Raw genomic sequence first — 25,797 nt, forward strand, 5'->3', positions numbered from 1 at the left:
CAAGCACAAGACCAAGTGCGCACGAAAAAGATCCTGTAATCCATGTCAGAGTTCGGTGGGTTATAGAAACACGAAAATACCCAGCATGCTTTCCCCGAAAGCGGCGTATGGCTGCCTAAAATGGCGGGGTAAAAACGGTCATACACGTAAAATTCCACTCGTGCAAAAAATACACGTAGTGTACGTGGGAGTTTCAGCCCACGAACGCAGAAGAAGAAGACGGAGATACCTACACGCACGCACCCACACTATGCATTTTAGCAAGCAAGAAACACGCCAAAAGAAATTCCGTTATTCTCCACATTGTTGTGATAGCAATTTCATACAGCAATGTATGTATGTATACGCATTTTCGTATTACTTTCTATAGCTGTTCCTCCTTCCGATACCTATAACAGCAGTTTTATTCACTCTTTCTTGTGACAGAAAAGAAAGAAAGCAACAAAAGCCTTGGGAGAAAAACACTTAAGTCCTGGTTTTACGACTTTATTGCATTGAACACGAGCATGGCAGAAGAAACACAACAGAGGAATTCACACAAGAGGCAAAAACAATCCTAAATATTGGCATCCTTTCAAACAGCTGGTGGGGAAAAAAAAACCTAACATGTAAATATGAATCGGCTACAGCGGTTAATCATTAAATATCAACATGAGCTTGGCTGAATAAATTAGAACACGAAATGAACAGGAAGACACACCCCCAATCCCTCCTCGGACAATCAAACACCACAAAAACCGTCTTTGTACTACAAAGAGGATGATCTTTGTAGTGCGAAGACAAACGATCTTTGTAGTAAACGAAGCTACAGTGCAATGAAAGCGCCTGTGAGACACGAATGACACGTGACTGATTAGTAGTGTAAAACTATTCTGAAACTCGAAGAAACAAAAGGGAGTTGGGAGGTTATAACAAACCAAAACCCTTCCTTTTTTTTTTTTAGTTCAATATGGGTCTGGGGGTGGGGTGGGGTTGGGAGTTATGAGCTCTGTATGTACACGTATTGCCATGTGGTCACAAGGATAAACTTGGAAATATAATTATGTAAGTGAATAACACCTAAGTCACAATGATAGAGTTTACCCCTAGACCCCCCCCCCCACCCCCCCCCCCGCCCCCTTCTGTCGAAATAAATTAAATGTCGAAATCCTGCACAGAAACTGTAGAAAACACTGCACAGTGCGTATGCAAACTATTTCAACTATTGCCACAGACAGTTTAATGCAGCAAACCGGTTGTGCATGGAACCGTTTGGCGTCTTTTGGTGACGAACTTTAACAAAGGTACAACTGCCTCCAATAATTATTCATCGTGAATGATCACATAAGCACAGAGTTATTTTTAATTCATGCACTGGGGTTAGAGGCATTTTCCATCAGGATTAACACCCTTCTCAGGCGTGTCCATTGTGTTATGATTTGATCGATCTCCCAGTGACACAATAGACGAAAGACCGAGTGGTGCATCATAATTTCATTACTACAGTCTAGACAGTTCGTTGTGATTTTATTACTGCAGACTTGGTTGTTCATTATAATTTCATTATTACAGACTGGGTTTTTCATTGTAATTTCATTACTGTATACTGGGTTTTTCATTGTGATTTCATTACTGTATACGATATTATTGGGTTGCTTATTGAAATTGCCTTTTTGCAGCGCCGCCGGCGTGAGCACTGTTCGTGTTCTCGTTGGGTTTACCTCGGACTACGAAAGACTGGAAGGGCCGCTGTGCACGACAACATGCACGTGAATCCTGTTGTGTAGACATAAGGGACGGGTGTTGGTTACTTTGAAACTGAAACCATGAAAATACTTTGAAACTACGGTAGTGACAGAGTTTTAAGTCTTACCTACGGTCGTTTAAAACTGTAGGCCGCCTGTTCATATATTATTCCTTAGAAACTTCCCTCCACTGAATGGTAGTGATGACTGTGAATGTAGCGGAAAAGGTTTAATGTTCCCTACAGTCGTAGAAATGTATTCGCCTTAATCAGAAATGTTATAATCACGGCGTTCTTCCCAGCTACGATATTGATTACTATGTTCACAGTGTTCGAATCGTAATAAAGGAGACGTCTAATTTTCCGTACGCCCATCACCTCAGGGCCTTTTATTTGCGTGTTTTGTCTGTTCTCTTGAACAATTTACTAACCAGGAAGTACAATTTCACGTGTAATTCCAGATCAGTAGAGATGATAAATTGTTCTATTATGAATGACACCTCCCCGGTATCTCATTTGTAGTGATATATTTGAGTAAGGCACAGTCATTTGTAGCCCGACACACTCACAGATTGGACAGACAACATATTTGTCATACACTACATGCAGAAAGACAGCAAGTGAATGATTATCCCTCCCTCTCAACTTTGGATGTTAGCGAAATTACTCGTATATCGACCTGAATACAGCTTGGCTGAAACGCTTTTCACGTGCTTTACACAATGGTAGTAATCGCACAAAACTAAAAGCGATAAATAAATGGGTAGGTAACTATCACAGGCACAGGAAAAAAAAACACGTCAACACGGTCAGTCACCTACACATCAATAGTAACTACAGTAGTGCAAGGGACACTCATCACATTTCCCCCTGTGCCTGTAGTAGTTATGGACATAGATAGGCGCACACATACACGCGTGTAAGGTAAGAACTCAAAACTTAATTAATACATGTACACCTTCAACAGAAGCAGTACTTTGTACACCGTCGGGATACGCAAGTGTTGTTCTTTGTGGCTTTACCACGCTCCACCAGTTTACATAATACCTTTTTGTTACACTTCTATGAACTTTACAACGGAATTTCGAAAAGAAGACGCGAAATAATTTATTATGTATACATGACAACCACAACAACGACAAACCAAAACTAAGCACACAGTATTGATTTTGATTGGGATATTGCTGTTGGAAAATGTTGTGAAAGTTTTTTTCCAGAGTCGATAATTGGAACCCATACCGAAGAAGTTGCTTTAACTTTCATGGAAAGAAAAACATTATTTTACATTGAAGAAAAATAGTGACAAAAACCCCCAACTAAATGTACAGTTGAATTCCAACACGGCAAATTCACTTTATTCACACGTACAGTTTTGACTGTAGTTGGCCAGTATCGTTGCGTTAAAACATCACACATACATCACCTTTGTGTATTTCTTGCGTAATCTATATTTTACATCGGTATGTGATGCTGCAAAACCTTCAATTGATTCACAAAGAAGAGTTTTCGAAAACAAAACAGATAACCGAGTATCTTAAATTTGTAAAATAACCTGTCAGTTTCACTACAAAGCATGAACAAGTTCATCACTTCTGTTCCTTAGCCAAGCGCTCCCTGCGAAAAGGGTGAACCAGTGGAGGGGTGGGGGGTTAGATTTTACTTTACATACGGCCTGGTATTTTCCCCGCGCCAGGTTTAGGTGAACTGTTATTGCCCCTGTAGTAGTTTAGTTCATCCAAAAGGGAACACAATTCAAGGGAGATCATAACTTGCTTAAGCTTGGAAGGTAAAAGCCAAGTTATCTCCCTTTAGACAGAGTTCACTTTCACAATTTATCATGGCTGCACCAGCTGTTTCTAGTAATTATACAATACTTAGAGAAGCAATCGCAAACGCTTATTGCTAGATTTGATAAACTAAAGGTTAGTTTGAAGGCAACAGCTGCACACTCATGTTATTATGCAACACGTCAAATTGTTCACGAATTTGTTCACCGACTAATCTGCTGAACATACTTCCACAGGTATACATTTCTCACTGTGTAGTTTGCGCTAACCAAGTCATAGCCAGCATAAATAATCAAACAACTGAACACAGATCATCACTTGGACTCCTTACAGATGAGTTGTAGTACATGTGTGAAAATGAACAGCACCACACACTCTATTTACACAGTTTGTAACAGAAGGGTGTCACTAGTATCAAAGGCAACCATTACACATTGCAAACCTTTAACGAAACATCCACAAGAATATGAAAGATAGCACCCATTGGTTTATTTTAAATGTCTACAAATATAATCTTCTAAGAAAAAAATGTATCAGTCACACACATATATATAAACATAAGCTGAGCGAGTTCATGTACAGGTTACTCTCCAAAGCTAACATTCAATCACACACGGCGAGAAGTTCTGTTTTTGATGCATAAATATATCTACCAATGAAAACCATGAAAGGTTAAAGCTACGCATCAGAAATGTCAATGCAAAGATGGAGATTGTTTCCTTTTCAACGTAAACATTTCTGTTGTCAAACTTCAAAACTAGTTAATTTGAGGGATAAGTGTGTGTGTGTGTGTGTGTGTGTGTGTGTGTGTGTGTGTGTGTGTGTGTGTGTGTGTGTGTGTGTGTGTGTGTGTGTGTGTGTGTGTGTGTGTGTGTGTGTGTGTGTAAAAAAGGAAAACGTCAGTAATACAGTATCCAAGACAGACAGAACACTCAAACACATACACCCTCCATCTCATAAATCGTTCCCAGCCTTCGGGCCATAAACTGTTTTTACAGTCCACACATACATCAGTCGAACAATAACAAAAACAGCAAACTCACATAATCCCGAAATATATACTTGAAAGGCGCAAGCAAGCTCTACATTGTAACACACATAATAATATGTAACAAGAATCTTTAACATCCGAAAACTCCAATGAATGCTGAGGGACTCCAACAAAGAACATCTGAACATTTCATGAAAATGAAAGTATCAGCAGACGATCGAAAAACAAACGGTCAAACAGAAGGCCAAAGGCACATTGTGAGCTCCCATATTGCTTACCACTGTTCATTCGCAAAGATAGTGCAGGGCATTTTTTTTCTACACAAATGCACGAAATAGCCAATTAGATATTAATCAGACAATACTATCTCATCGATCTAGTTTTATAACTCATATTTATTCAATACTGTCATTCGATCTCTTGACTGCTTTGGTAAGTCTTCCGTCTTGCGTCAGCGCTGCAACTTTTCGTCCAGGTCCCAGCATCCTTGGGAGTGGGACGTCATAGGCTGATGACGTCATGACTAGAAATCCGTGGCCGTTTCTTGTGACGGAGCCTTGGCCGCACGCGCCGGCGCCGCGGTACCGTTATGTTGCCCTGGAATGACAAGAATGTTGGTGTTGTTAGACAGCAAGTCGCAAACTATATGGAGTCCGGGTACAACGAATCTCAAGGGAGATACATTTTAGTTCGTTATATCAGTAATTCGCTGTAGGGTTTTCAACCCTAAATGGCCTCAAGACAAGTTTTCCCAATCACCTTCAAATGATCGTCCCATCGATCTTTCCTTGGAGAGTACAATCTCTGCATGTTTTCAACAGCTTCATAATATAATCCATAGAGAGAGGCAAACTAACAGCGGGAGGTGCATGAAAAGCATCAGTTTTCACGATAAAACTTTGACTCGCTCATTCACGGGACATAACTGCACTCCGGACTGTCCACAGTGTTGAGCAATTTAGGAGACTTCACTGCCCGAGGAGAGTATTGATTCAAACGAACGCGTGGTTCTATATCGCGTCACTCGGTCACGGATCGGAGAAAACAAAAAAACAGTTCCAGATTTCGAAACCATGTTCGTCAGCCATTGTTTTAAGCAAGACAGACCACATGTGCACGAGCTTCGCTGACGTACATCGCAAAATGTCATGACGTCACCACAACTTTCGGTTTTGGTTCGATCTGTTCCGTGCACCTCCCGCTGTTAGTTTGTTCAGAGTTCGCTCATCACGCGATGTGCACTTGTGTTTGTGTATTTTTGTGTATTTTTGTCTTTGGAGACAATTATTGACATCAGTTCGTTGTAGCCTTGTGACTTTTGGAGACAAAACGGCTCTGGTGCGATGAAAACGTGTTTGTGAAAAGAGGGGTTCGTTATGCAAATGAGTTCAAAAGGTTCGATGTAGCCGGAAAGTAACAAGTAAGAAATAGAAGGCTGTCTGCCGGGAAATCAATGGCAGTTTGTTAAAAGAGGGATTTCGTTATACCCAGGTTCGTTATAGCTGGACTCCACTGTATTTTGTATTCGACTAACCGTGTCACAAATACCGGCATGGTTGGCCTAGTGGTAAGGCGTCCGCCCCGTGATCGGGAGGTCGTGGGTTCGAACCCTGGCCGGGTCATACCTAAGACTTTAAAATTGGCAATGTAGTGGCTGCTCCGCCTGGCGTCTGGCATTATGGGGTTAGTGCTAGGACTGGTTGGTCCGGTGTCAGAATAATGTGACTGGGTGAGACATGAAGCCTGTGCTGCGACTTCTGTCTTGTGTGTGGCGCACGTTATATGTCAAAGCAGCACTGCCCTGATACGGCCCTTCGTGGTCGAATGGGCGTTAAGCAAACAAAAAAACAAACCGTGTCACAAATAAATGTCCTCTCTTTTACCATACCGATTACGTTCACCGTTTATGTCGGAGACTTACCAGAGGCAGGTGTTTCCGACGTGTCATCGCCGACCATATGCTGCAGCGTCCTGAAGACCTTGGAGGGGATGTTGCCCCCTTTGTAGCGCTTGTCGGTCGCATCCTCGGGACTCAGCGTGTCCGGCAGTCCGTCATCCCACTCCTCCGCTGGTTGGACTGGCGCTGGACACGGACACAGTCGGACGTACAGATAGACAGCGCACAGACAGACGGATAGGCATACGCGCACGCAGTCAAAACACAAAATGCACACGTAGACAAAAACACACGCACTCACAGAGACGGACAGATGTGCACAGACACACACACACACATACACACACACACACGCAGTTGACAAGATTTTTGATTAAAAGGAAGTTAAAAGTGCACACAGAGAAAATAATTCAAATGATTTCCCACGAGAATAAAAACCACCAAATGCATCTTTAAGCCATTAGCACAGGCCCCCCCCCCCCCCCCCCCCCCGAAAAAAAAATGCATTAGTCATCTCTTGATCTTGATGCAATGATTTTACAGAAAAAATGAAAACTAATAAACACATCATTGCACAAACTATTTAGTTAAGACAACCAAAACATAAATGGGAGGAAAACGCTTATGCCGACCATCTTGAAGCATTATAAATACAACATAAAATAAAAAATGTAAAGCCAGAATCTTGTCTGCATGTGTAATGATTATCATTTACGAGTAAATCCAAGAATGGGCAATTAAAAATTAACAAAAGTGAACGACATATTTGTGAACAGTGACGTGCAAAAGCCTTGCCCAAGCCATTCGGCATTAGCAGCAAAAAAGCCAACAAGCACAACGGTGTTTTGTATCAGTCGAGTCAGAACACAATTCATCAGACAACCTTGTCTGATCTTTTGGAACAGTTACTGATTTTAAGAAAGTGTCAAACAAGAAAAATGAACAGAAATCAGAGCTGTTATTAATAAACCGTGTATCATTTAGTCATATTATTGTTGATAAAATACCACACAAGAAAACTTTATTTTTTATTTTTTAGAAGGTCCGTATTAGGACATGCACGGGAATGATTATGCCCCTTTCTTACTCCCATTTACACAAACTTAAACTTTTTCAAAGACACTATCACAATAGTGGCCTATCCTTTAAAAAAAAAAGTGATATTCTTTTCAAAATCCGTCGGCAAAAAGTGTCGTGCATTCAGATCTTTGACCGCTCTGTCGCTTGACTAAGGCTCGATTGTTTTTCAATCGCCCACTACATGTAAAAATACAGAATCCCAAACGCGCTCTGTGCTCCTTCTGCATGAACAGTTCAAAATCCCCAACGCGCTCAGCGCTTAGTATTGCGTCCCTTTGTCTACGACTTGCCGGTGTAACACGAGAAAATTACTCCCACGAGATTTTTACTCCGGAGTAAACATTTCGTACGAAAAAGTTACTCCCTTTACGAAAAAAGCACTCCCCCATTGCACGAGAAAATTACTCCCCAAGACAGGTGAGTTCCGAGTAAACATTTCGTACGAAAATGTTACTCCCCTGACGAATAAATAACGAATAAATTACTTCACCCCAACACGAGCAATTTAACTTCCCCTGCCAGGTGTACGAAATTTTTACTCCCTTGTCCCCTGTTAGTCTTGGTGGTTGAAGGGGTGGAGGGAGGGTAGCGCGACATTCGTGTGCGCGAGATCACTTATTGGCATTATCCCTTCGCCCGCATCCCATTTTTGCGTACGAGATTTTTACTGGAAGTAAAGAAAATGGGGAGTAAAAATTTCGTGGAGGGAGTAATTTTTTCGTGCCTTGGGGAGTTCTTTTCTCGAACGAAAAGTGTACTCGGAGTAAGAATTTCGTACGAAATATTTACTCCGGAGTAAATTTTTCGTGGAGTAAAAATTTCGTGTTACACCGGGCCTCAGTTTGCTTTCATGACATTTTAAAGCTTGTTCGGGTTAGTTAACGGTTAGTTGCAGCTTCATAACTCGAGTTGAAGCTTGTTGTTACTTACTTTCTAGTGGGTCGAGCTCCGCCCAGGACTGTAGCACTCGGAAGGAAGGGGAGGGAATGTGCTTGCCTTTGTAGCGAATGGACGCTTCGTCATAGCTACCTACACGCTCCTCTTCTTCATTATCTTCTTTCTCCTCTGCAAGGTCAAGGGCGAGAGAGGGCGCAAGGCAAGGTCACAATTAGTACACAGTGAGAGTAACCATAGCAACACAACCATGCACAACAAAATCGGTGAAACGGGAAAGTAGCATGTGCACGATGCTTCGAATAAAGATAGCATGTAAAATATGATAATAATGAGAAATGCTTTGAAATTAAAAGTAAATGTTATTTTAAGAATAACAACTGAATCACATAAACTAACATCGTTCTTAAAACAGTGAACATAGTATTTATCTGTTCTAATACTACCAATAGGAACAAGTACACCACAGATACAGAACTCTTTCATCTGATAGAGTGTGTATAGTGTATTAGTCACAGTGGAAATGAGAATCCAGTGAGATTCCGAATCGCACTAGTGGAGATTGGAATTCCAGTTTGCACTAGGGCAAACTAGAATTCTCATCTCCACTGGATATTTGTTAGTGAAGATTGGAATTCCAGTTTGCCCTAGTGCAAACGGGAATCCAGTTTCAATGGAGATGGGAATTCCAGTTTTCACTAGGGGAAATAGGAATTGGGGGAAATAATGTGTTCAAAGGTTTATATAATTGTGCAATTCGGAATCTCACTGGATTCTCATTTCCACTGTGACATATATATCACAGAACATATAATTAAAGAAAACAGTTCCTTCATGTATTATGTGCCAACATGCACTTTGACTGTTTCAGTGTTATCTTTTCACTGAATTCTCCTTTTCAACAATGCAAACAACCTTCTTCATCCATTCCAATCTTTACCGATCATGGAGGGCCCCAAAGGGGGGGTATCTTCACGATCACGGGAAGGGAATTTTAGCTTTCACGATCACAGTTACCTTGATTTTTGTTTTCACGATCACAAACACCTTGACGAATAGAGGATCATAGAGTGATACAGCTGTGAAAAATGTACGTTGAAAATAAAATGCTTTGCAATAATGCCCATCACGATCACGAAAACAAATGACGATCACGATCACGAGACTTGATTTTTTTGTCATCACGGATCACGGGCAAAGTCCCATCACGATCACAGAAATGGAAATTTCGGCAATCACGGTCACAGAAAGGTCAAAAAACGCCAATCGCGATCACGATTTTCAACCCTTTGGGGCCCTCATCATGAAGTGCGAGGGTAACTCGTCTAAATGCGGTCAAACTCTACAAGCTTTCAAACTTAGTTCAGGACTAATTAATCGTGTTGAATCAAGAAGGGAGATTTCAACAAAAAGTGCGTGAGAAATGTATAAAATGAAACGTTTTATGATTCGATGACTGATCGGTCGAAGCAAAGAGTCAAATCATTCCCCCATTCGAATACTGTTACATGACAAGAACAAACAAGAGACATATTACAAGACAAGAGAAGACAAAACAAGACACGTCGAGAGCAGATGAGGAATGAGACGAAATGATACGATCGATGACTTAAAGACACGGCAAGTCGAGAAAAAATACCAGACAATATATATAATGATAAGCAAATAAATAAATAAAAATAAAACAACCCAGAACAAAACAAACAACAACAAGAAACAAAAGGAAATAACCAATCCCCCTAATTTCAGTCCCCGTATATATCCTTAACCACATTTGTTTTTTTAGTAACAGCAGTCATTATTACCACAAAAACCCATGCGTTTATCAATGTGTTTCGAAATGGTTAAAAACTGCATGTCAGTTAAAGCACTTTGAAATTAAAACTCCTGTCTTGAAATGGTCATGGGCAGCCACACCTCACAAGGGGAATGTATTGATCAAACTTGCATGACAACATTATTCTTTTGCTGAAGATCTCAGTATTAAAAATGTACTAGTTTGAAAAAAGTCAATTCTCATTTAACTTTTGATAGATAAACAAATAACTGATAACAAACAATGAACAAATATATATTAAAAAAAACAACCATGACCATGGCAAATCCCTTATTGACGTCACAGATCCCTGCAAAAATGACGTCATATTCAATCACCTGCGTGGTTCTGGCCAGCATCAGAGGGTAATTTCTGCAGGTGTTTGAAGGCGCGGGAAGGGATTTCAGCCTTGGAGTGAAGACCAGTGAAGCGCATTTCGTCATCTTCTGCGTTGTGTACCGTGGGGTCACGCTGAGGTCGCCGTGTTCTTGTCGGGGCCGGCTCTGTCAGGTATGACGTCATACAGTAATGAACGCTAGCTGTATCTTACTTTGCTTGGCATTGCAAGTTTTGTTATATACACTCGTCAGAGCTCGACACTCTGAAAGTTTTGTTTACTTTTTATTTGATATCCATGTTTTTCAACATCAGAATTTTTATCATTTTCAAAGGAAGATTTGCGTCAGTCAAAGGTTTCGAAAACTGGAGTTAGTTTTCAATGAAGCATTACATGATAAAGTTTCAATATTCGTTTCATTTTGGCCAAAAAAGGTTGTAGGGACATAAAAAAACAACAACAACCAACAATGCATTTTGTTGTTGTTTGCATTATGGAGACACAAAACTTGATCAACCGCCTGAGAGGCAATGCCAAACAAACTTTAAAACAGATATGGACGGGTCATACGAAATTCCTGGGCCCGTTTCTGTATTTAGTAAAAACACGCAAAAAAACAGACAGAATCCCACCACAGACATCGAAAGCAGCCAGCCAATGAGACTGCTGAGCGGCCATGAAGAGCCAATGAAATGTGTGAGTTATGGAGATGACGTTGAGGATGGTCAGGGGTGGTTGCGAGGCAACAGGCTGAAGCAACACGACGTCTACGCGCTCACTGTGCATTTAAACCTCTCTACACGTTTTGCACAAACCTCGACCAACACAGCACACCGGCCTAGAAGGCTGCAGTCACTAGTGAAGTTTACGTGCCCAACCCAGAAGTGTACACAACAGACGCAATCTTCAACTGCGTATAAGATAAGGATAAAATTAAGGATAAGATTTCATACAGTCCTGTGTGGTTACCCTCGTGGAAATGCGAGCTGCTTTCTGACTGGGAAAGCTAGCTGCCATACAGTACGGCAATGTACTGAGAGAGTACAAAAGAGAGGATACAAGAGAGTAAGAGGATACAAGAGAGTAACAGAAAACTGCAACGCAGAACCTCTGTCAAGGATGAATGTAGCTACATTCGAAAATTCCTCTGCATACTTGACACAATAGCTTCCTTGTAAACCCTTGCACTCTATAAAATACAATTCAGCCGACAATTCTATGGTTATACTTGTAAATTTGCTTGCAGTATGAGAAGATGTCATTTTTTTTGCGGGCCAGTACCAATTTCTCTGCGTATTTTTATTGAGAAAGCAAATAGTGATGGCACAGAAATAAAGATGATCTCTGCGAGACAGCTGACAGGGTTTTGCATGCATTATACCCCAACCAATTCGTGATTTTTAAATACTTTTTTCCCATCAGAAATAACTCTCCGATCTCTGCCAAACTGCTGGAAAAAAACACGGCACATCACAGCACAGCACAAAAAGCGGACAATGAAAACGATGAGAGGTCTAAACAGTAGTGCGAGACTAGTGGGCTAGGCTAGGATTTTCACACGCTGCGTCTAGGCTACAGTCAACAGTGCCACAGATGCCTCACAGTACCGTTCACGGTGACCTCAGCACTCTGCTTTCCTGAAAGTTCAATCACAACAACAACCACCATAAATTTCTCAACCGACCACCGGCCACCAGAGAGGTTGTCAACCTCATTACTAAACAGAAAACACCAGCTGGTTTTTCAAGGGTTGAAATCACTTCTTTCCTATCAGAAAGCCCTCAGCTTGCATATTATTTCTTACAACTGGAACATTGCTGTTCTGTTAACCTTTCCTTAACCTGTAAGACATGTGAAGAAAAAGCAAAGAAAAAAACAGAAAAGAAGGTAAAGAAATCAAAAAGACAGGCGTTTAAAAAAAAAAAAGTTATTTGCACGTGGCATCTCAGAATGTAAAAAACAAAAACACGAAATCAGCTCAAAATTATTCTTGCTGAACAGTTGCAATAGCCGGCTGAAATAACCTTCATCACGAATTAACCCTGCAATCTTAATAAGGCAAAAAAATAATTGTAGTAGCAAACCTGCATGCAACTGAGGTAAAACAATAAAAAAAGAAAGAGAAAAAAGAAAAAAAACAAAAAAACCTGCAATCTTACATAGATCAAAAAATATATATACATTCATGTATAAAAGGCACAGACCTTCCAGTGAAAACAGGGGTGTTCTTATCCCGTGTAAAAGACTGGCCAGATCTGTGATGGTCAGTGAAATCGTGCACACAGGAAGGAGTGTGCCTTCAAATTCATGAGCTTATTGATTGTCTTGTCATTGCTGCGGTCTTCTTGGGGACATTATAAGATAAGTCACAGCAACATTTTTCTCTTTTTTTGGGTCCTGTGTCTCTTGGTTCTATTTTAAAGGCCGGAGGTTCTTAAGAATGTGTTGTTTTGTCCTGAATTAAACGTTCCAAAAATGTCACCTTCAGTATTGTATGTGCTTTCCTTGTACTGGTGAGTACAGCTTCGTTTTGATTTTTTTTTTTTAACTTACTTTGTAAACTTTCTTGTTTTTGTGTGCCTTTAAAGGTTGAGGATAGAACAAGTTACCTGGGTCGTCCGGCGCGTTCTCGGTGTCGGTCATCCACTGCAGCACCTTGAAGGACATGGACTGTTTCTTGGGGTTGGCCCCCATGTGGATGTTGATGGGGGATGTGTCGATCTCCGACCTAGGTCCCCCCTCCGCCTTCCGTCTGAAGTCACCCTGAATGTGACCCGCTGGGGGCTTGCTGTCAAGGCAACCAATTGAAAAGTGTGTTAAATGCATGAACCAATGAACAACCAACCAATAAAAAAGAGTGTTACAGCAATCTGTGCAGGCCGCAACCAATCACGTTACAGCAATCTGTGCAGGCCGCAACCAATCACACAGCTATCAGCACGAATTAAGCAATCAGCAACCAACCAATACAAAAGTGTGTTACAGCAATCAACCAATCAAAGAGTGAGACCAATGAGACGTTGAATTACAGCAACCAATCAAACGGTGCCCATGTCAACAACCGATGAAACACTGCATTATGGCGTACAGCAAAGTGATTCAACCTTCACCAGTCAACCTGCCCAACCACAGCAAGCGAAAGTGTTGTTATTTGAAAGAAGCAATGCACCAGATAAAGTGCCTCAAATGAAAAAGAAAACCCAACAACTAACACATCCCAAACCACACAACACGTCACCAACTAGTCACTACAACGAATGAAGATTTATACAGATCTGATTCTGTCACTTACAGTACCCTACATTCCACCACCCGCCAGCCAGCCAACAGGCCAATCAACAGCCAGCCAACAGGCCAATCAACAGCCAGCCAACAGGCCAATCAACAGCCAGCCAACAGGCCAATCAACAGCCAGCCAACAGGCCAATCAACAGCCAGCCAACAGGCCAATCAACAGCCAGCCAACAGGCCAATCAACAGCCAGCCAACAGGCCAATCAACCAACCAAGCAGTACACATAGCACACTCACTTGGGGTGCATGTCGTCGTCGTCGTCGTTAACACCACCACGTGCTGGAGACGCTTGCTTCTTTTTCACTGACTTGGGGGCAGTGGGCGGCCCGATCTTCCTGCAAAACACACAGATACCTCATGACTAATTGATTATGTCAGCCGTTTGTTCATCATCATCAGTCCCCTGACTGGGACCGTCGTCGGGGAGACGTGAGGGGTGAGGAGGCAGAGACCCTTCTCCAGGCTGTTCTGTTGGGGGCGTCGACAGGAGGTCAGGGAAGCTCATCTGCGTCCACTCTTTTAACGTTGTCGAACCAGCTCTTCCGTTGCCTTCCACGTCTGCGTCCTCCTTCGATCGAGCCTTGTAGGATAGGCACTCATGGCTCTAGCAGCGAGTCTGTTTGTTATGAGCTTCCAAATAACTACTGGTCACATTAAAAAAAAGTCTTCTCAACCCGGACGCTAAGAACTGCAGAGTGTTTGAAGTTGGTGAGTGAATACACAAACCCAGTCAAAATTGTTTGACCAAAACGCTATCAACTAACAACATCAACAGACTTTCAGAGCATGATGAAGAATGACGAACTATCGGCTGATAGCTCACTCAGTCTGCAGATAAATGATTTTTAGTTGGTTAAACGAATGAACCACTTTATCAGTCAACCGTAAAAGTAAAAGTGTTTTAGGAGACTCAGTTAGGCTACTTCTTGAAGTTCCTCAGGTTCATTTGACAAAACAACAAAAAAAGAAAACAAGTAAAACAAGTCGCGTAAGGCGAAAATACAATATTTAGTCAAGTAGCTGTCGAACTCACAGAATGAAACTGAGCGCAATGCAACGCAGCAAGACCGTATACTCGTAGCATCGTCAGTCCACCCCGCACGGCAAAGGCAGTGAAATTGACAGGAAGAGCGGGGTAGTACTTGCGCTGAGAAGGATAGCACGCTTTTCTGTACCTCTCTTTGTTTTAACTTTCTGAGCGTGTTTTTAATCCAAACATATCATATCTATATGTTTTTGGAATCAGGAACCGACAAGGAATAAGATGAAAGTGTTTTTAAATTGATTTAAAAAATTTAATTTTGATAATAATTTTTATATATTTAATTTTCAGAGCTTGTTTTTAATCCGAATATAACATATTTATATGTTTTTGGAATCAGCAAATGATGGAGAATAAGATGAACGTAAACTTGGATCGTTTTAGAAAAAAATATTTTTTTTTACAATTTTCAGATTTTTAATGACCAAAGTCATCAATTAATTTTTAAGCCACCAAGCTGAAATGCAATACCGAAGTCCGGGCTTCGTCGAAGACTACTTGATCAAAATTTCAACCAATTTGGTTGAAAAATGAGAGCGTGACAGTGCCGCCTCAACTTTCACGAAAAGCCGGATATGACGTCATCAAAGACATTTATCAAAAAAATGAAAAAAACGTTCGGGGATATCATACCCAGGAACTCTCATGTCAAATTTCATAAAGATCGGTCCAGTAGTTTGGTCTGAATCGCTCTACACGCACGCACACACGCACGCACACACGCACACACACACATACACCACGACCCTCGTTTCGATTCCCCCTCGATGTTAAAACATTTAGTCAAAACTTGACTAAATGTAAACAAGTCGCGTAAGGCGAAAATACAATATTTAGTCAAGTAGCTGTCGAACTCACAGAATGAAACTGAACGCAATGCCATTTTTCAGCAAGACCGTACACTCGTAGCATCGTCAGTCCACCGCTCATGGCAAAGGCAGTGAAATTGACAAGAAGAGCGGGGTAGTAGTTGCGCTAAGAAGGATAGCACGCTTTTCTGTACCTCTCTTTGTTTTAACTTTCTGAGCGTGTTTTTAATCCAAATATATCATATCTATATGTTTTTGGAATCAGGAACCGACAAGGAATAAGATGAAAGTGTTTTTAAATTGATTTGGACAATTTAATTTTGATAATATTTTTTATATATTTAATTTTCAGAGCTTGTTTTTAATCCGAATATAACATATTTATATGTTTTTGGAATTAGAAAATGATGGAGAATAAGATAAACGTAAATTTGGATCGTTTTATAAATTTTTATTTTTTTTTACAATTTTCAGATTTTTAATGACCAAAGTCATTAATTAATTTTTAAGCCACCAAGCTGAAATGCAATACCGAAGTCCGGGCTTCGTCGAAGATTACTTGACCAAAATTTCAACCAATTTGGTTGAAAAATGAGGGCGTGACAGTGCCGCCTCAACTTTCACGATAAGCCGGATATGACGTCATCAAAGACATTTATCCAAAAAATGAAAAAAACATTCGGGGATTTCAAACCCAGAAACTCTCATGTCAAATTTCATAAAGATCGGTCCAGTAGTTTAGTCTGAATCGCTCTACACACACACACACACAGACACACACACACACGCACATACACCACGACCCTCGTTTCGATTCCCCCTCGATGTTAAAATATTTAGTCAAAACTTGACTAAATATAAAAAGGAGACAATCATAGAATTAGAAGATATTTGAAAGTGAATGAAGGGGACTCACTTCTTCAGTTCGCCGAGGTCCACGCCGTAGGAGAAAGGCTTGGCACTGCCCTTGTTCTTGAGCACCGTAGACAGCAGCTCGTCGGGTATCTTCTGTTCCTCTCTCTGTTGCTGCTCGTGCAACACAACCACCAACAGTAGGTCAAGGTGAAGCAAACTTCAACGCCATTCTGTCTTCGATTTTAAACTACAGATTTACTGTTTTCAAACTAAAAATCATAAAACATATAACTGAGGTTAGATTAAATACTAGTAGTATCGGGAGAACATGTTTCTACTACCCTCTTAGGCACCATTGCCGTAAAATCGTGTGATAATGGCACTGTTGCCTCTTAATCTACATGAAACTAGTGGTTATTACGAACTAAGCTAAATCACTACAAAGTGTAGATCAGTGTACTTCAATGCTGAAACGATACGCAAGTAGTGGACTAGTATAAGTTTGTAATTAACTTATTAGGGTTTATGCCTCAACTAATATAAAACAAACTGTACATAAGTTTCTCCGGAGAAGGTTAGCTATAAGCATATGAGCCTTTCTTTGTGCCGTTTTCTAAACACCACGCAGTAACCAAAATACAGGTCTTTTTCTGTCTCTCTTTAACAATTGTCTAGTATTCTTTCTTTTTCGACCAGGCTGTCAACGAGCAAACAACCACCCCCTCCCCCTCCCTACACCCTCTACACACTCACACACACACTCAGTACAAGTATACAGACACTGAACACAGACAAACATTCAGAGACACAGAGAGACAGACAGAGGCAGGCAGACAGAAAGACACACAAAAACAGCCACACACGGGCACACATGCACACAGACATACAATCACACACACACACACACACAGACACACAATCACACAGACACACAGACACACACACACACACAGAGACATACAATCACACAGACACACACACAGACACACACACAGACACACACACACACAGACACACAATCACACAGACACACAGACACACACACACACACACTGTACGACTTTTCTTTTGAAGCTAATATCAACAGATCAGGGCACTTCAATAAAACGATCTCCGCTCGCTCGACAAATGTCGAAAAAAGAAGAGTCTCACTAAAACACATTTCTTGTCCGTATATATATGTCTCCCCTTCCAGCCGAACCATGGGTGTTGACACTGTGTCAACAACGCTACAAAAAGCGGGTTGCCAACAGAAAATGTCTCGCCATTAAACGTTAAAGGCTCAGTACCTCTTCAATGAAAATTCCAACTGTCCCCACTGACCTATATAACAACTACTTTGCAATTGTTTCATTATTTGGTACTAAGTTAAATAAATGATACACTTGATCAAAACTCTGACTTTTATTGCAAAGATCGGCAACTTTAAGAAATCGATTCGCATTACAATGATTGCCATGTTTATATTATTCGTTTGCATCAGTGTTTCGCGCGTAGCGCCTAAAACCAGAGACATACTCTATCTATGTCTCTGCTAAAACGACAGTGATACAAGTTTCACATAAAGTACTCCAGTTGGACATGATAGGCTTCTAACGCAGAGATGTGTAAATTGCACAAAGCTGAGAAAATCAATGGGAATCAATGGAGCTTTAAGTTGAAAGATACATTTCTTCTCGTGTACGAGATCATGTTCACAACATCATCGCCTCCCTGGCTTCTACTTGTGATCAGAGCATCCATCCAGTTGAGAACAAAATCCAACATCATCGCCTCCCTGGCTTCTACTTGTGATCAGAGCATCCATCCAGTTGAGAACAAAATCCAACATCATCGCCTCCCTGGCTTCTACTTGTGATCAGAGCATCCATCCAGTTGAGAACAAAATCCAACATCATCGCCTCCCTGGCTTCTACTTGTGATCAGAGCATCCATCCAGTTGAGAACAAAATCCAACATCATCGCCTCCCTGGCTTCTACTTGTGATCAGAGCATCCATCCAGTTGAGAACAAAATCCAACATCATCGCCTCCCTGGCTTCTACTTGTGATCAGAGCATCCATCCAGTTGAGAACAAAATCCAACATCATCGCCTCCCTGGCTTCTACTTGTGATCAGAGCATCCATCCAGTTGAGAACAAAATCCAACATCATCGCCTCCCTGGCTTCTACTTGTGATCAGAGCATCCATCCAGTTGAGAACAAAATCCAACATCATCGCCTCCCTGGCTTCTACTTGTGATCAGAGCATCCATCCAGTTGAGAACAAAATCCAACATCATCGCCTCCCTGGCTTCTACTTGTGATCAGAGCATCCATCCAGTTGAGAACAAAATCCAACAGCCGGGCTGCTTCCATTGCAGAGTAGTAGTATTTTGCTGAATTAATTGATCAGTGTGACATTTATTTTGTATTATGACATTTATTTTGTAGAATGACATTTATTTTCCAGTATGGCATCAGTTTACACTTATTTTGCAGTATGGAATTTATTTTGCAGATTGTCACAGGGGTCACTTACAGTTACAAAACAAATTAAGACCCCCCCCAAAAAAAAAAAAAAACACAAAAAAACCAACCCCAAACCCAACCCCACAATAAAAAACACACAAAAAACAACAACAAACAAACAAAAACCAAAAACAGCCAAACAGTTGGTATTTAGTGTGAGCCAAAGTGGAAGGATGCTCTTATTACATGTAAAACACTGTACTGATTTGAGCTAGTATAAATGCTCGCTTAAACGAGAAGGAGGACACCTTTAAAGGCATGGTCCTTCCCGTAAAACCAGTTCGGCTCACCGTCTCAGATCACGGTTTCACATGTATGGGATAAGACATCCTTCCAGTCGGAAACATACCAGAATTTAACGTCCTGACTGCCTCCTGTGTAGATTGATTAATTCCACACAAAGCCAATAATGTCCGCCAATGAATTATTTAAACACAAGCCAACTCTGCACAGAAAACATCGTGAATGTTGATGTTTGGTATGTAACCAAGTGGAGGGGTGGTCTTATCCCATGTAAAAGCCTGGCCGAATCAGAGACGGTGAGTCAGTGTAATGTTTTACACGGGAGGAAGGACTGTGCCTTTAAGCTTGCACTGAGGACACCTTCTTGCCCTTCCGCCTGCCTGGGACGCGTAGCTCCGATTGTTATGATGAGACGTGAATATCAATGCACCATTTTGCATTAAGGGGTTAGCCTTTGCCCGCTCCAACCTCATAAAAGTTTGAATGTCACATGTCAAACTACGCTCAAAAGACACTTCGGCCACTTTCATAAAGCCACGGAGGCCTTTGTATTACACTACACGGCAGTATGCGAGTTATATTCTAGCAATACAATTGCTGGGTTTTGAACAGTACAGATGCGTTACAAAACATACAACAATGTTTCTCTGGAAGGCTTACTGCTATAGAAAATCTACTGGAAGAAAAATTGCAAAAAGGTCTGAATACGTATACAATTTAGCATTACTACCATTGGGGGGGGTTGGGTTTGGGGTTGTTTTTTTTTGTTTTGTTACCAACAAACGATGATTGATATCAAATTGCTGACAAAGAATCTAAGCCAAAGGGAATGAAAACATTCTGACACTTCACAATATGCCTGGGACCTTCTTCAACGCGACCATCGCCGATCCGCGGCAAACTACCTTGAAGGGCATATTTTTGTCTTTTCCCGTTTTCTGTCGCAATCCCAACAAATACATACAAGACACGTAGCTACCAACCCTCCCTAGCTTTTAATGACAAAACTGTAACAATCCGAAATGAGACCCAGCAAATGTAGCGAACTACTGTTTGGGTAAACACGTGAGACCGAAACGGCATTTCCTCCATTTTGAACCCCACACGTGTGTTTTTCCAGGAGAGGCTCTGCTATTCTTGTTCACACAGTATAAACCAGATTCACAGTGCAGAGCGAAGTCTTGGTCCACAACTGGATACAGTAGTGACTCATACGTAAAGTTCACCTTTTCTGTTATTTTCCTCCATCTACAGTAACAGTGAAAACGTATGTAACTTTCAAAGTTGCAATCGTGGCAAAAAAACGAGTTGAAGATTACACTACGTTCACCAAACATCTTTACTTGTAGCTACTATACATACGTGTCTATGCGTTGTCTCATAAACTTTTTTAATGCAAACTATAAAAGCACCAAAATAAAATGTATAAGTAGTACATTTCAGTTTAAGCTATTGAACGTAAACATTATGGAACTTGAAACAAAAAAGAAAATGAAATTAGGTAGTGGCATGCCCTACCATCTAGTATTGTGGTAAACCATTTATCCTTTAAAATGTAAACGTATTCAGAATCTTTTTAAGCCATTGAATTTTAGTCAAAAGATTTCTAGAAGAAGAAGAAGACATCCTGCTCACACTTCAGAACATACCAGTAACTAAACACAAAACAAAACTACACCCAGTACCGATGCATAACATTGTGAAATCATTATTAGTACAAACTGCACACACAAACCCTTTTCAAGTGCCAAAAGTCCGTTCAAAAGGACTTAGTTGACATGCATGCAAAAAGTAACACACACTGGTTTGTCAAAGCGATGACACTCGTAGGGAAAAGCCCAAACCAACACTTGGCAACTTTGTACACCACACAAACACTGCATTTAGCCCAGTCTACTAACATGCTCTGTGAAATGTGTCTCAGCCTAACTCCTGCAACCGTCTAATGCAAATTGTGTCGTAGACGGCGCTGTAAGCAGTCAATCTTTATCTACGTTGGACAGAAACTATGGGTGGAGTTGTCAGAATACTTGTACTGGCCTTGTATCAACATAAAAAGACGAGCGAAAACAGGTTTGTCTGTATTTTTCCGACTTGCCTTCTGCAAAGCGGCAAACTAAAATGATCATGATTTTGCAGAAGCAGTTCAAATAGGAAGAGTTAAGTTTGTCTGTCCTCAGTTTGTGCTGGTAAACAGAGTTTCAAGTTCATTTTTTATATGCAGACACTTCTCTTGTTCGGGGAATATCCTGTCCCTATACCCTTCCGTCTCCTCATCCTCCCACCCCCCCCTTTTTTTTTGTTCCTGTCCAAATCAAAGAAGACATGAAACTCACACACAGACACATAATTATATTCTCCTTCTCTTCCCCGATCATTTCTCTCTTTCTCTAAATCTCTTTCTCTCTCTCAATCGCTTTTCCACAGACACAACGACAGACAGATATGGAATTTGAGACTGCATGTGAAAAGAACTATCTGGAACAAGATGACAATGAACAAGTATTCACCAGAAAGAAACAGCAACACGGAAATTACATGCTCCGTGTTGGTGTCTGTTTCTGGTGAGTAGGGGAGAGTTACTGGTATCGTACCACTTAAGGACAAACAGCTCTATAGCGCAACCATTTTATGCTAGGCACTTCAAATTGTCCATAAACACTCATCTCCTGTGCCTTCAACGTTCCGTATATTGTTTGCAATGAAAAAAACGCAAACTTGGTTTCAGTACGAATTTAAAAAAATCATCCAAATGGTACGAATTACAAGACCAGTTCTGTAATGCGTACCTGTCAGTCACTTATAACGTACTGGGGGTACGATATTAGTGACCTTGTGGTACAATATCAATAACTCTTGAAGCAGCGTTGAAGCCCATTCCGTTTGCAATGGCTGCCAGACATTTTTTCATGTCCTCTGATGTCCAGTTCGAGGGGGAAAGCATTTTTCTGAAACAACTTCAGGCTTCAGACTTCTTAATAAGTACTCCTAAATGGATCACTTGGCAATTAATAGGAGGTTGTGTCATCCTGCATATCGTACCAGAAGTCATTGTTATCGTACCACCGGTACTATATCAAGACTCTGGCTGGTACGATATGCGTGACTTCGGTAGGCTGGACAATAGCAAAGGCCAACGTTTTGATCCAAATGCAGCCTACACTCAACAAGGTATTAATGTATAGTCAAGTTAATTTGCTCAGTGGTGTAGTCTTTGCATAGTCACACAAATTTGTCACTACGAAAATAACATCAAAATGCGAAAAAAGTGAATTTTTCTTTCTTGCTGGTGGTTTTCTCGCTAGCTGCCATGTTGACACTGGAAGAATGCTTCTTTCCTACGGGGTTCTCCCCACACTTCAGCAGGGGCTTCAGGCATTCGTCATTTCGCGGGAATGGGGGTGGTACGATATGGATAACAGGTACGCAACCAGTAACTCTCCCCTACGTTTTCAACCATTGTTACCTTGAAAAAGATAGACAGGCCGACAGACAGACCGAAAGACGACAGACAGACCGACGGACAGACAGACAGAAAGACCCGTCCCTTCCAACCGATCCAAACGAGAAGATCAGGTGGCAAGACATTGTCAAATTTCATATGAATACAATTTAACAGAAAGCAGACGCCTTCTTTCCCAGTCGACCAAGCCACTATCCTTTTTCGCCCATAATAAAACCCGTTTTAACTAGACATACCCCGAGGCGACGTGAACCGCATGGTCGTTCACTGTACAATATGAAGGCTTTTTGTTGCTGGCATATTAGCTCCTGTCGCAGTGATTGTATTTTTTTCTCCTGAATGAAGTCTTAATCTAAGCCACGGAGACTTCAGTGCCTGATCATAAATTAGGCGAGGACCCGACTGAATAAAAGCACCGCATTTTTCAGCAGAAAGGCAGAAGTCCAAATCACTTTTTAAATAAGTATTCAGACACAAAGTTAAACACACACGCACGCACGGACGCACGCACACCCGTTCACACACAAACATGAACACAGAGACACACGGACACATACACGGTTGCTAAGAAAAATAAACAGAAGGAAGAAAGGCTACCACACACGCAGTAAAAACTAACCAAGAACCTTCTTTTGCATAATACTGTAGTTCATGACCGGCTCGACAGTAAATTAAATCGCACTACATTTGTCAATGATTTCTTTATTATTCAGTCACGCAGAAAGGACAATGAGGTATGAATTTCAAAAAGCTTGGAATGATTATAAATCATGTTGACATCAAACTCACGCAGCGGTCGGTCCCTGTTATGCGTGTGTGGCATACGGGGCAGAAAGAAAGCGCGTCTTTATGCATATCACTCCTTGTTTACCTAACACAGGACAAGCTTGCTTGCATGAATTAGTGTAGACAGCTTTGATGTCGTGTTTGTCATGGAAACATTTCGTTTCTAATTCCTCCCTTGTGTAGGCGCCTTTGTGACTAGTGTTCAATCTCTCTGTCTCTGTCTCAGTCTCTCGGACATTTCTTACACACATGAGCACACAACTCGCGATCGGACTTTCCAGAAGCGAGAACATTCTTCTCGAATGTGTACATCATTCGGTTTCAAAAAGCAAACTGTACTTCGACCTCCCCTCCCCCCACTCCCTTGCTGATATGCATTAAAAATTCGTATTCGTGTCTCAGCCTTTCTCTGTCTGTCTCTCTGTCTGTCTCTCTGTCTGTCTCTTTATAATTCTCCCTCTCTCCCTCCCTCTTTCTCGCTCTCCCTCCCTCTCTCTTCCTCTCTCTCTCTCTCTCTCTCTCACCCCCCCTCTCTCTCTCTGGTGCTGTATCAAGTTTAGCATGGCTAACCCGGCTTTACCAACATATCTCGCTGCTAATTCATCCCATTCGTGGGTGTCTTTGTGACTGAGTGTCTGCTTCAAAGTCACCGAGTTTCCATCACTACCCCCCCCCCCCTCTTTCCCGGGCGCTCTACCATTTAACACGGTAAACATGACTTTAACTATCAACCAATTAAATATTGCATGCGATTAATTTGAACACTGCACCCAAAAATAGTCTAACAAGTCACATGCAAAACCTTCAGACTTCATTCCAATGCATTGCATTTCCTACCTCTGGTGAGATGGCTGAAGAGTACTAAAACAATTCAACTGTCAAGTTACCTTCATGAACTATGAAGAAGTACGAACAGCAACGAGGCATGTTAAAGACACAGTTCTAACTAGAAAGATCGACTGACTTCAGGTCATTTGTTCCATCGAGACTTAGGCCTTTCTTCAAGCATGACAGCGACACCATTCAGAAATCAGAAACATTTAGAATAACGGTTGATTACGAAGTTTATTTTGAAACATTCTCTACGCACAGATAACCATTTGTACCACCAGTGACGTAGTAACTAGCGTTACATAAAAGGGATTTCTGGCTTTCACTGAGTGAGCCTGTGCTTGTGGAGACCTAGTCAGACGACCTGCATTTTTTGACGGATGAAGCTCGAAAAGTATTTAAGATACGCTTAGCTCGTTTTGTCTTCTAACGTGAAAGATCTGCGCACATTACCATTCATTTATGAGAAGAAAATCACAAACAATGAAAAACGAAGTTTAAACAATCCCCGATTGTACTTACGACATTAAGAAATACGAGGGTTTTGCTTAGCGCTCTTTTTCGCGAAGAATTAAATGGCACAATATACAAATCATTAAAAAGTATGACTGAATTTTTTTTTAAAGTTTTCGAATTGCGTCATGCATGCAATGGCCAGGAAGCCGCAAAGGACCTTTGACACTGAACTCAGTCCTGACAGGTGAACCATGTCTTGATGACACGAACCGGAGACGTCATGGAAACAAGCATTGAAACCACACGGCAGCATCAAAGGGTTGCAGACACCACCCGTACGTTATGACTAAAACACCACAGCTATACTTAACACTACTGTACGCTACTCATAGTCTTGCCAAAGCCTTGGCTGTTAGAACTGGCCTTTCTATGCAAAAAGCTCTTTTTGAAGCTTCTGGAGTTAAAGTTACTACTGGCCAAACAAAGGGCAAAAATGCAAAACGGTGAATCATTGCTCAAAATGATTGGTTTTAAATTTTCGGTTCTGAATAAATTTTGACTAAATCACTACGATAGGCCTACTATCTGCTCTAAACAGCAGCTTTTCCCTTTTGGTCGCAGCTGGGTAATAAACAAAAATCGTAATGCAATTAAAACTAATACCGCAAGTGAACAGAAAAAGAGATGATTTAAAAATTGTTGTTCTTATTTTGCTATAATCACTGAATCTCTTCAACCGAAGGTACTTTTTGGTGTAAAAAGACATTCTTCTAGTTTACAGAATACAACATCTTAGAAACACCATTTGTGAGAAAACAAAAAAACACAGATCTAAGACAGCAAAGAACAATAAATAAAACTAGAAAAATACTATCAAAGAATACACTATCATTCAATGCAAACTATGGATTACTTGTACGTTAAATATTTTACCGAACTCTTTTAATGACACCAAAAGCTTATGGTTATTTGGACATTAGAA

General features: G+C 41.1%; 1 protein-coding gene across 8 annotated transcripts in view; it reads right to left on the reverse strand.

The window, feature by feature from the left end:
• Positions 1–470: 470 nt before the first annotated feature.
• LOC138960092 (LIM domain-binding protein 3-like) overlaps positions 471–25,797 on the reverse strand; it is an 83,789-nt gene continuing 58,462 nt past the window's right edge. For 4 of the 8 annotated variants that reach the window (XM_070331833.1, XM_070331832.1, XM_070331835.1 and 1 more), the window contains 8 exons: positions 16,587–16,696; positions 14,056–14,154; positions 13,135–13,313; positions 12,133–12,162; positions 10,527–10,691; positions 8,409–8,543; positions 6,423–6,584; positions 471–5,098 (listed from right to left, as the gene is read on the reverse strand). In XM_070331833.1, the coding sequence (XP_070187934.1) occupies positions 5,025–5,098; positions 6,423–6,584; positions 8,409–8,543; positions 10,527–10,691; positions 12,133–12,162; positions 13,135–13,313; positions 14,056–14,154; positions 16,587–16,696 (954 nt within the window). In that variant the 3' untranslated portion in view covers positions 471–5,024. The remainder of the gene's footprint in view (positions 5,099–6,422; positions 6,585–8,408; positions 8,544–10,526; positions 10,692–12,132; positions 12,163–13,134; positions 13,314–14,055; positions 14,155–16,586; positions 16,697–25,797) is intronic. The other 4 variants (XM_070331836.1, XM_070331837.1, XM_070331834.1 and 1 more) reach the window with 4 other exon arrangements.

Source organism: Littorina saxatilis, linkage group LG2, assembly GCF_037325665.1.
Source record: "Littorina saxatilis isolate snail1 linkage group LG2, US_GU_Lsax_2.0, whole genome shotgun sequence".
Taxonomy (NCBI): domain Eukaryota; kingdom Metazoa; phylum Mollusca; class Gastropoda; order Littorinimorpha; family Littorinidae; genus Littorina; species Littorina saxatilis.